At 43.3% G+C, this 12,474-nt stretch overlaps 1 protein-coding gene across 7 annotated transcripts in view; it reads right to left on the bottom strand.

Moving 5' to 3' along the window:
• The window catches only part of PTPN3 (protein tyrosine phosphatase, non-receptor type 3), a 306,004-nt gene that overhangs the window by 83,742 nt on the left and 209,788 nt on the right, over window positions 1-12,474 (bottom strand). For 6 of the 7 annotated variants that reach the window (XM_025209236.1, XM_025209238.1, XM_025209239.1 and 3 more), the window contains 2 exons: window positions 10,818-10,841; window positions 215-413 (listed from right to left, as the gene is read on the bottom strand). In XM_025209236.1, coding sequence (XP_025065021.1) covers window positions 215-413; window positions 10,818-10,841 — 223 coding nt within the window. The remainder of the gene's footprint in view (window positions 1-214; window positions 414-10,817; window positions 10,842-12,474) is intronic. The other variant, XM_006027902.3, reaches the window with a different exon arrangement.

Raw genomic sequence — 12,474 nt, 5'->3', positions numbered from 1 at the left:
ACTCTTTCCTGCTTATGCAGAGGGTCGGACTCGATGATCTATTGAGGTCCCTTCCGACCCTAACATCTATGAATCTATGAATAATGTGTACATCCTGCAACACAGGCAAGTTAACATTGTTGGAGGAACCTTATAAGGGTTTATGCAACGGACAAACAATGCTGCACTGATACCCTGTCTTTTTGATTTAGTTCACTTGTCTTGTACAACTCACCCTGTCACAGTAGTACTGACTGGAATCTTCTGAGGTGCTACCCTTTGTAACATTGTCATATGTTTCTAAAAACTGCTGATCCGCCCCGTCCAACGGATAGGAGCCTGAAGTGTTGCCAACACCATTGGGAGACTGGGTCGAGGTATTTGGTGAGGTATGGGTCAAACAGCTCTCTGATGGACTATTTCCCAATATGTTCCTTCAGTAAAAAATAAAAAACAGAAATTAAAAGGTACCGGTATTTAAAGGTTTAAATCCAACATACACTAGTACATACATAAGTGCAATGCCAAGTTGTTTTAGTATGGTTAGCCCTGGTTTATTATACAAAGATGAGCACACCACTTTTTAGTTAAAAGAGACTACTCAAAGTAGATACATCTCAGCTAGTGTACTGCACTGGAGAATCAACACTGTAAAACAGTAATGTTCTTAGGGTGGCCTCAGGTTTTTCCTATGCCTTCCACTTCTTCAATTCTCTTCAAACCTGCTCAGTGGTGCCCCTCAGAACATCCCCCTTCCAGGTACAGTGAAAACCTTTGAAAACCAGGATGTGAATTATTATCCTGCAATGCTACCTTAATCCCTTAAGCCATGCCCCAAGAGGCAGAAAAAACACATGATACAACAATTCTGCTCACAGATGCTACAGACTGCACAAGGGACAGAACACACCAATGCTGTGGAACACCTTCTCCCTTTGCTAATGCAAAACTGGGTGCAAGTCAGGCAAAAGAAATAGGAATGACCTGCATCTGGCTTAGTCTAAAATATGCCCGACAAACTACCTCAGAATTTGTAAATATTACCAACCTGTGCTCTGGAGATCGACTGTGAAGTCATAACCAAAATGCAAGACTGCTGATAATGTACACGACAAGAATAGTCCTGTGCATTGCTACTGACCTAACTTATGCAGCTAGGAAATAAAATGAGGCACACTGGATCTACTGAAGTACATTTTTATTTCTGTAGCAGTTATGCCAATCTACTCCAATTAGTTCCTCAGTCATTCAGCATAGGTACAGCATCTAATTATTGGAGGTTTGCCTTGAATTTGTTCCCCTCCCACTGCTATAGCAAGGAAAATATATCTGGGGGTCAGATAGACCTTTGGCTCTCTACTTCCCCCCCCCCCCCCCCAACTTTTTTCCCCTGGCAACCCCTTCCCTCTCTCCTTACTGTCAGACCCTGCTCTCCCTGAGCACATGGAAATGAGAAGCAAAATTGAAAACAATAACCTTGAAAATAAACATGGCTGTAACAGTTTGCATATAGTAGCCATGCACTTAAATTTATCCAGAACTGATGCATGTTACTTTTGGCACAGGTACTCCATAAACACACTTGTGAACAGCACTTTAGCACCTACATATATGTAGTATAAATTATGCATGATATTGGCCCAAATCCAAAGAACATAGTTCACTGGGCTGGTCCCACAACAATCAACAGCATTTCAAGCCATAGTGACCCCACAGCTTAGCATGTGCGTGTACTTCAGATAGCCTCTGATAAAGGATCCCTGTGCTAATTAGCCCCCACTCAGGACTAGAACCAGATGTTAAATAGGGTCATGCTGAGGAAAGCTTTGGGAAGCACCGGAGCACGAAGCAGAGGAGGGAGACCCGAAACTCAAAACAATGGATGTGGTGGCAAGTAAGCATGAGGTAGAAAAAGAGTTAGAGTGGAAGTGAAGACCTGGAGATAGATGGAGAGCAGACAAAGGTGGAGAACAAAAGAAGAAAGAAGGTGACAGTGGGAGCAATGCCAGAGGCAGCAACAATGATAGTGACAATACCAGATGGAAGACAGGAGCAGAGGAGAGCAGGAAACAGGGTGGGAGAGGCAGAAGTTATGTTGGGTGAGAAGCAGAGGATGGCGGAAGCACAACAGCAGGCTGGTCCCCTGGGAGTGGTATGGTGGGCAAACATGGAAGAGGCACCAAGAGAAGCTAGAGAGGGTAAAGGCAACTTTAACCAGTGATGGGAGGCAGACAGGATTGACAATGAACAGATATGATTTTCCTGGAAAAGGTACTGTTTGAGATCTTAGAAGTACAGGCCGAGCAACTCCTCAGCCTTATTACTTTCCCCAACTGAAAGACTTGGGAATTGACTTACTGAGATGGAGAAGGGTGAATTTTTAGAGGAACTATGCAGAAAAATGTAGGACTACATTACTATAAGCAGAAGACATAGAAAAATGGTGGGAAAAGTATGTCCAAAGGGAAATGTCAGTAAAGAAAGTATGGGACAAATATGGTATTTGGACAGGGTCTTGGAGGGCAGGAGTATTGTTACAAGCAGGCAAGTGGAGCCCAGGTGGGATGCTGCACCTCCCATCAGTGATACAGACTGGGGCACACAGGGGTTTTATACTGTAGTACAGACAACCATAATGGCACAGCAAATGCCCTCACGGTGTGCTACAGATGAGGATGAGGCATAGAGCAGCAGAGTGCCAGGAGTCCCTATAATGCACTATTTGTAAGGGAGAGGGACACTTGTATTGTAGGTGCCCCAAAGCCTTTGCAAGTATAATCAGATCTCCCAAAGAACGGCAAAATCCAGAGGGGGAGAGTGGACGAGAAGGGCATGGACACTGAGGTAGAAACGGTGGTAGAAACCCCATGGGAGATTGAAATAAAGAAGGAGGGGGGCAAAAATCTCTGTGACTGGGTCAGCACAGGACAAAATAGGAGATAGAATGGAAAGGAAAGCAGGAACAGCATACAGCTCAGACATGGAGGCAGGGCTGGGGAAGAAAGGCAACAGAAGTGGAGACAGAGCAATAGAAAGAACCAAAGGGAGGCTGCTCCTATGCACTGGAATTCCAGCGCATTTGAGCAGCAGCATGGCAATTACTGCGCTCCGGCAGCCTCCCGCATCTTGTGTATCAGTGTCCCTGCACTTCAAAACGGCAGTGGGGGTGCTTTATCTAAAGCTCCTTCAGCAAGTTTTAGAAAAAGCACCCCTGCTGCCAATTTGAAGTGCAGGGATGGTGATACATGACATGGTCTGAGCACTCAGAGAGCTGTTCTAATTAAAGCTCCCTTCCTGGACACTGGATCTGCGCTAATTAAAGCCCTCTCCCTCCAGCATGTGTATAAATGACAAGAGATACAGACCAGGAAAAGAAAGAAAACAGAGGGGCTAAAGACCAGGAAGAAACCACCTGATAATGAGGGAGGTGAGTCAGAGGCAGAGTGGGAGAGCAGTTTCATGACACTAACACCTCTGGGCTCCAATCCGGGGTAGAGACCAGAAGGCAGGAAGTGGTGGGGAAGCAGGAATATGCAAGCCTTCCTAAGTTTGAAAGTAATAGAGGAACTTAGAAAGGCTACAGAAATGTGAGCGAGGGAGGGGAAGGAGTCTGCCACTCCGAGTAGTAGCACACTCAGCTCAAAGCAAGCACAGACTAAACTTAAAAGGAACAGGTTCACTCATTTTAAAACAAGCATAAATGGCACTGACAATAGTTTCACTTAACATCAGGGGCACTTTAACAAGGAAAGGCTGGGAACAGATTGAACCAGTGTTGAACCAAGCAAGGGCAGACAATCTGCCTAAAAGAGTGTGGTACACTAGGGGAGAGGGATTATAAACACTTCGAAAAAAGGTGGAGATGGGGACCATCTTGACAATCAGGGACAAGTGAGAACAAAGCAGCAGGGGCAGCAATGTTATTCAAGAACTAGAGCTGAGAGCAAAGTAGGTAGAACAGGGGTGGGCAAAATGTGGCACCACCAGGCCATTCTATCTGGCCTGTGGGGCCCCTAAAAAATTTAGAAAATTAATATTTATCTGCCCCTGGCTGCCTGTCATGCAGCCCTTGATGGCTTGCCAAAACTCAGTAAGCGGCCCTCTGCCCAAAATAATTGCCCGCCCCTGAGGTAGAAGTCATCAGTGGCAGATAGCAACAAACAATACTATCAGTCAGAGGAACAGAATTAGAACTTTTCAATATATATGCACCAGAGAGAGAGGGAAGGATAGCACTACTTAGAAAGCTAGTGGTTTATGTGGTCAGAGGGAGAGCACAGATAATAGCAGGAGATTTCAACTGTCTAATCAAAGTGGGTGACAGAACAGGGGAAGAAGGAAACAGTGCTTCAGACAGCTCATCCTGACTGTTAATACAAGTAATAAAAGAAGAGTCAGTAAGAGATGTGTGGGCAGCAGAGAAGGTTTTCACTAAAACATACCCCAGTGAAAAGAAACACTCAAGAACTGACTTTGTCTTTCTATCAAAAGCAATAAGGATAAGGAAGAAAGAAACCATACATGTGGCTTTTAGTGATTATTGGATGCTGAAGGTAGAAATGAGTTTTGGAAAAAGCCACATGAGAAGGAAGGGACTGTAGAAGTTAAATGTGTGGCTGTTACAAGACAAAGAGATGTCAAGCGTACATCAGACAGTATGAGGGGTGGTGAAAACTGAAGAAATATTTCAGGACTACCAGAAAATGGTGGATGAAGGTGAAGAAGAGGACAGGAGAATTATTCAGGAAGGAAAGCTGAAGATGTGCAGGGAAAAGAACAAAAGCGTTAAAAGAGCTGCAAAGAAAGATGCAGGAGCTGTTAAAGGAAGCCACAGAAGGAAGACAGGTATAAGAAGAGCTAGAAGAAACAAAGCAAGAGTTAGTAACCTGGTTTAAAAGAAAGGCAAAAAAAAAAAAAAGAAAACATTCTTTGTAGAAGCACCCTGTGTGGGAGAAAACAACAAGTGGTCCTGTTACTTTTTGGTCAGAACAAAAGCAGCAAAAGGAGAGCTTAAAGCAGTGCAGGAAGGTGGTGGTGCCTGGAAGGAAAAGCAGGAGGTGTTGGAGGTGACTAGAAGATTTTGTGATGAGCTATACCAGAAGAAGGAAACAGATGGGAAAAAACATGAAGGATTTCTTGGAAGAGACTGAAAAGAAATTAGAAGAAAGTACAGGAGGAGGAAGCAAAGATGGAAGAAAAGATAAGCTTAAGGAAGCGGAGGAGTGTTTAAAACCTTTAAAAGCAGAAAATCACCAGGAGCAGATGCACTACCTATAGAATTTTACCAAAAGTTTTGGGCATGGGTAGGAAGGAAATGTTCAAAGAAATAGCAGAAGCAAGAAAGGCAGGGGAAGATTTTACAAAAGGCATTGTGATTTTCTCTTCAAGAAAGGGGAGAAGGAACTCCTGAAAAACCAGAGACCGACTGCACTCCTTAATATGTACTATAAGTTAGTGGCCCAGATGCTGGTTTGAAGATGAAGAAAACATCCTCCAGAAGATAATGCATGATGACCAGTACCAGGCAGAAAGATCTCCGAAGCAATCAGAGTAATCAGCAGAGATCCAGGCTTTCCGTTTCCCACAAAATGAGAAAACCATGGATTGCCCCTTTTTGTCAGAGAAGCCCGAGGATTCCCTGCATTTGCAAACAGCTCTGCAGGCTGGTTGAGCTCCAGCCTGCAAGAGCTCTTGGCAAACAGGGTGGTAAACCCTAGCCCTGCCCGGAAGGGGAGGGGAAGGGTGGGGCCTGAGGCTCTCACTCAGCCACAGCTCCGCTCGGCTCAGCTCAGCCTCACTCTTCTCCCGGAGCCTGTGAGGTAGGTGGGGCTTGCAGGGGCTGGGGGTCCCTCTGGCAGTGCTGTGGGGTTGTAGGTCATGGCTGGGGGCACCAGCAGGGCTGGGGGGGAGCCAGGGGCCCTGGCCCCACTTCAGCAGGCAGCAGCAGTGGGGGAGCTAGCTCCATGCTGATTCTGCTGCAGCTGCCTGCTGTTGGGGGCAGGGAGCTGCAGACTTGGGACCCTAGCCCCATAGCCCTAGCAAGTGAGGGCCCCCTCTGGCAGAGCTGCGGGTCAGGGGCTGTGGGTGGGGGGCCTGTTGTGGAGGCAGTGAGGAGCACCAGCAGTATTGGTGGGGATTTGGGGGCAGTGAGAGGCACCAGCAGGGCTGGGGTGTGCTGCAGGGGGCTTTTAATTTTAATAACAGATTTTGGAGGGTTTTGTCAGAGAATGTGTCATTTTTTTTATCAGAGAAAACCCTGGTGATCAGAGATATACTGTCCCACATCCAAGACAGGAAAACAAACACCATGGGTACATCTACACGTGCACTTTACTGTGGAGTTGACCTAATTAGCTCCACAGTAAAGCATAACAGTTTACATGTATACTGGTATTAGGGCACAGTAAATTAATTAACTCTGCCATGCTATCCTAGGGCAGAGTAATTTACTCCACTGAAACGCATATGTAGACTGTGACAAGGGTTGCCTGGGCACAAGGGAGCTAAAATGTGGGATCTACCTACTATCTAGTACTTTAGCACCTGTGTACCCAGCCAGCCCCTCTACTGCCCAACGCTGCCACTTGGAGCCTGGGGCTGACCCCCCAGCCCTGCTGCAAGCCCAGGGCAGCTCCACCCTAGCTCAAAATGCTGTGGGTCCCAGGCACACATGTAGATGCTGCGCCCAGGAGCAGTGGACTCCAGCACAAACTACATGGAGTTTATTTCATTGCCTTGATAGCATGTATAGAAGAATCAAGTTATAGCAAACCTAGATGTAAAAAAAGCATACGACAGAATGGATCATGATTACATGTTCAAGGTACTACGAAGAATGGAGTGCCCAGAGAAATGTGTGATGGATAAGGTTTATTGTATAGAGAAGCAGAGAGTCAAGTCCAAGTTAATGGGCACCAAACCAAAGCCTTTAAAATCCATACAGGGGTGAGACAAGGGTGCCCCCTGTCACCACTACTATTTGTGAGCAGCATGGAACCATTAGCACAAAGAATAAGAAAAGACAGTCATAAGCAGAGTAAACATACCAGGAGGGGGGGGTGAGGTAAAATGTGTATCGTACATGGATAATATAAATGTTATAGATAGACTTTCAATGGAAAGGGTGCAAAAGCACGCAGAGTATGGAGAAGTGACAGGGGCTAAACAAAACAGATTGAAAAACACAATAATGGGAGTGGGGAACTGGAGGAATTAGGAAGCTGGACATTCAAATAAAAGGGAGAGAAAAATCAGTGTGCTACAGATCCTGATGGATGCTGAAGGAAAAGATAATACAGCATGGGAAAAGCTCATGGCAAGGCTATGGCTAATACTTTGGTTATGGTCTGAAAAAGTGGAGGTGGGTAAGGCTGTGTTACTGCCAATTATTCTATATACAGGAATTGTATTCCCACTGATGTGGTGGCAGATAGCAAAAGTACAGGAGGGAAATGTGTATATTCTGGAATGCCAACAGAGAAAGGCTGGCTAGCGCTGACCTGTCTAAAGCAAGAGAGATGGCTACCAGACTTGGGACTGTTTATCTATGCAAAAAATGTAAGTGCACTATGGAAGGCAATAACGGGGAAAAGCAGCATATATCACCCGATTTCACACAGCTTCAATTTTGAGGTAATTGGGAGTACATCAGACCTCTTTTAGCTATCCATGGGTCTGGCAACTATTGATTCATTTGCAGCTTCCCGTGGTGTTTGTTAGTATGTCTGGCTCTTATGGACCTTTCAGGTCTCGCCATCCCCTTGAGAAGCGGATAGCTTGAAGTTGGCTTATTAGTCTTGGAAGGCCTTCAGGGGTTCTCTCCTGCCACGTCTGACGGAAAATAGGTTTGTTATCGGGAGTAAAGTGTTATGTCTCGCCTTTTCTGGCACCCTCCTTAACTCTGTTTGTCCGGTTTCCCCGATTCAGGGCTCTGCCTCCCCTATACCCTACTTTACGCCAACCTTAAGCTGTTATCTTCTGCACACCACTAGGGCAAGCTACGGTGGTAATCTTGTAATTAACTTTAGAACAATAGGACTTGAACCTTACTTGGCTTGGGCTCCAGGCTGTAGTGAAACTGACCTACAGTCCTTCCTGTCCCCAGGTTACCTTGTTTCCTGGTATGTTTTTACTTTCCCTGGTTGTGTATCGGCTGTGGTCTGGACTCCCAGCTCTCTTTTCCTTTGCAGGATCCCTGGTGGTCCAATCAGGTCCGGAGACACCCAGGATCCACAGCTCTGCTTCTGGTAAGTACCTTAGCCCTCGCAGGCTTGTCTCATATCCAGGTGCTCCTTCCTGGGGCAACCACCACTGCTCCTCCCCGGAGCTTTTTCCTCCTTGGGGCTCTAGTGGCCCCACCAGAAGCCTCACTTCTGGTCCCTCCTGCTCCAACTCCGTCAGAGCTTTTATTGTCTCCTTAAAGGGACAGGTGGCGAATCGGCACTGGCATGCTACCATAAAACAGGCCCATGCCGGGGCTAGAGCTGATCCTGGCTCTTCCTGGGCTCATTTTTTTTCTCCTTTTGTTGCCACAGCGTTTTCCCTTGCCACAGTTTCATTTCCACCAGACGTCCAGCTCTCTGCAGTGTCCTGCTGGCTTGGCAGCTCTCCCCTCTGTGGTATGTTTTCTCTTGGTGCATTGCCTCTACCACACATTGCATCAGAATGGAAGGATTCATGCAGAGGTATAAAATAGGGAAGATAGGGCTGGAGGTCCCGAAGGGTCATAAGAAATTGATGGAAGTAGTAAGGGGGAGAGACAGGATGGCACCCATAGGAAACTTCACAGAAAGACAAGTGAAGAATGTGTGAGAGCGGTAGTGGGTAAACAACTAAAAGGCAAACATGCTTACCTACTGTAGACGGTTGTAAGAAATATCTTGCTAGTGAGAGAAGTACAATACAGATGGGGCTTGATGAGCTTACCAAAGTGCCCAAGATAGAGGTGCAGGTAAGAAGAAACAGGGGGACATGTTTTGGGAGTCCACGTATGCAAAAAGGGCATAAGAAAGGCCTGTTGCTTTTTGAGTATCACCAAATAAATCTGTCATTAATGTGGGAGATGGTACTATATGGACTCATCAGAGGAAACATTATTAAGGATTTATTAGCATGTGTTAAAACTAGTTTATGGAAAGTAAGAAACCTTTGGGTTTAAGGGATTGGCTTTTACTGAAAGTGAAGTGCCCAAAGCTGGGGCTGCATACACTGAAATACTATATTAATCAGGAGAAGGAAAAGATTGGAGAGGAAGAGGCAGAGAAGAAGTGGAGGGAAAAGGACTGGACACATTTGTTTCACTAAACCAAGAGAGGACTACTGGGAAGGGAAGAAAGTTTCAGGTAGTTACTGAGGTAATAGTTTTTTCATGGGGTTCTGTATGAAGGAAAATATTTCTGTAAGAATATGATTTTCCTGGGAAGCTGATGCATGTTAAGGGTTTAATATATGTAGTACATAGTTATTTCTGTGCTATGAAGTCTTGGTAAAACAAGGATGTTTGATGTGTGTTGCTTTGTAAGTATAGGATAAGTGTATTTTTTAAATAAAATTTGTTTTTTTTTAAAAAAGGTTCCCATCAGCATATTTGCCCAATACGGCATGTTTTATGGTCACGCTCAGTGTTGGCTGCATTTAATCAATTTCATAATTGGTTTCCATTGCTGAGCACATGCTGCTTTTGGCAGCAGTTTAATGACAGACAATGTATTTAGTGAGATTTCCTTGTATGTGACTGATAATAAGATGTGGGGCTTTCCCTGCCCCATTACAATTGGGAGGGAAAACTTGTTTTGTATTTGAGTAAATATGGTAATTCTCAGAACTCTCATGTACAATTATGAAGCTACCTTCCCTGGACCATTGCTCATATATACTCCTTGGGCTCTAGGCACAGAGTTAATGTTGCATTAGGGTAGCAGGATGTACTTAAAATTCTGAAAAGCAGGATGTTAAATGACAAAGATCTGTTTCACCTTAATTCTCCATGGTTTCCTGGTTTTCAAAGTTTTGAAAGCCATTGACTTCAACAGTCTTGAAGGTCACAAGACACCATGAGGCCAGCTTAGCTTCGTGTTAAAATTTCTGCTGTTCATTTTTACTGCTGTGCATCAGCAATGTGAGTGGCCTGTTTTTTTGTTGTTGTTTTTTTTAAAACAATGCCCATTGTTCATTTCCAGAAAGGTACTTAACATTTTAGCCTTTTCACAGGCTTCAAAAATCACTGATCATTAAACACCTCTTTAATGGACAGCATTTTTGGGTACAAATGATAATAACAAAACACAAATGTAACATAACTATTATAAATATTATAAGGTGTAATTACTATTATAAAATAATTCACCTAATATTTTTTTTGAGTCATGTAAGTCAGTACTATGTAACAACTGAGGTTGTACATGTACATGAATCATATTACAACAATCTGTGAGGAATAAAATTAATTTTCAGATTTCACTTTGTAATACCAGATTACAGATCACACTTATTGTCCAAAACTGCTAAATAGAATACAATATGGCACTATATGCAGACTTACCAGATGAATCATCAGTGGATTTCAGCATCATTAAAACTTTTACAAAATATTTGTCAGAACATTTTTAAAGGAATATATTTTGTGAATTATATTTAAGCACTTACACAGGTCAGATTCAACGTCTTCCTAAATGATTTATTTTAAATTAGAAGTAAATAACATAAAATGACATTCCCCCCCCACCCCACCAACTAACTATAAGTCTACAAAGATCTCACTTCATTTACAATTTTATTTCATATCTTAAATTCTCAGATCAAAGGGTAGAGAATTTATATATGCTTGCAACAGCACTTACTTTGATGATTCTTGTTCAGGTGACCTGTTAAAAAGCAAAGCAAGCATAAGGCAAACATCCATAGGAGAGACCAAACAGATATATTATAACTGTAACCAAAGAAAGTAACTTCAAAACCAGTATTTTATTCATAAGCTATTTAAAGATGACTTAATTCTACACACTAAATACACCTTGAACCAGAAACAAGAACTTGTAGAACACCGAAAACGCTGAAACTAGCTCCAGCATTTCATTTCCCTTCTGGCACAAGTCCAACTAATGAGAACACTGCAACCATAAACTATGCCAATACATGACAGTGTCAAAATACAGACAGTTTAACAAAATTCTGACATGCCCCACAAACACTGCAGGCACAAGTGTAATGTAGCAGGTGGAAACAAGAAGAATCAGAACCATGTCACCAGGCAGTTCTCTGCAAATTGTCTACTGTTCCACAAATTACTGCTGGTCCACAAGACCACAGTTTAGGAACCAGCAAGCTCAGAGAGCTAAAAAGATTTGGAATGAGCTCTTAAACATGTATAAATTTGGAATACTTAAAAGTAGTTGGATGCCTCCGAATATCTGGAAGAATTTTTCCTGCTGTAGGGTTTCTCCTGTGATCTGGCTATATGCATATATTCATTTATATAGTACTACAAAATAGAGTATTATGAGGGCATACACAAATCCAGAAGGTGTACACCCCACCTAAAGTGCTACTAAGTCCCAGCAAAGACATGCTATCCAGCCAGGGCACACCAGGAGGCTGCTCTTAAGCTCCTGTCGGTGAGCCCAACAGGCTTGTTTGATCAGCTCTGACTGCCAGGACTGCTATGCTTCCTTTGGAAATGAGGAAGGGGAGTAGAGTACTCTGGAAGACCCTCTGTAGGTATACAAGTACAAGTCAACAGGTTACAAGTAGTGCCACAAAAGATTTGAAACTTGTGGCAGATCTGCCATATTTCTAGAGCTAGAAACAGCCTGAACTTCCAGTAGTGCTACAAAGACATATACAGTGCTACAAAAGGAACATATGCACCTAACCTTATAAGCCTTTTTTTCTTTTTGTTAAATATTTACGTCTGACTCTTCAAAATATGAACACAGCATAACTCAATAGGAGTTAACCATTTGAATCTGCAGTTAGCCTGAAACAACAGTTCTCAGAAGTTTACCTCATTCACTTCAATACTGTTCTTAGTAACTTATCTCAAACCTTTAACCAAACATTTAATAACTATTTAAACATAAACAGCGTCAATTATCTTACTACTGACCACTAAAACTTGGTGTGTCCTTATCCTGTGATCCTTCCTAGAATGAGGATGTTACAGCTTTACTCAAGAAAAACTTTACCATCTACACCTTTTGAGGACAAAATCCTGCATAACAGGGAAAATTTAAAACTTTGGAAAACAAAACGAAGAAATTCCATACGATTTATTTTTAGATTTAATTCAGTAAAATGGATATTTCTTAAAAATACAACAAAAACAAAACCCATTTCTAGAACTGCTGCTATAAAATCTTCTGTTGGTTGCAGCAGATAGAGATGGAATCCGTGGGCACTGACACGTGGGAGGAAAAAAGCAAAAAAACCCCAGAGCTTTACTGGAAGAGGCATCACTTTGGTTTGACCCAGCATCTATATAGATCATGTGCTTCAGCA

The sequence above is a fragment of the Alligator sinensis genome, unplaced genomic scaffold (assembly GCF_000455745.1).
Source record: "Alligator sinensis unplaced genomic scaffold, ASM45574v1 scaffold823_1, whole genome shotgun sequence".
Classification (NCBI taxonomy): Eukaryota; Metazoa; Chordata; order Crocodylia; family Alligatoridae; genus Alligator; species Alligator sinensis.
The sequence above is the reverse complement of the archived record's forward strand: the minus strand, read 5'-3'. Positions and strand labels throughout refer to the sequence as shown.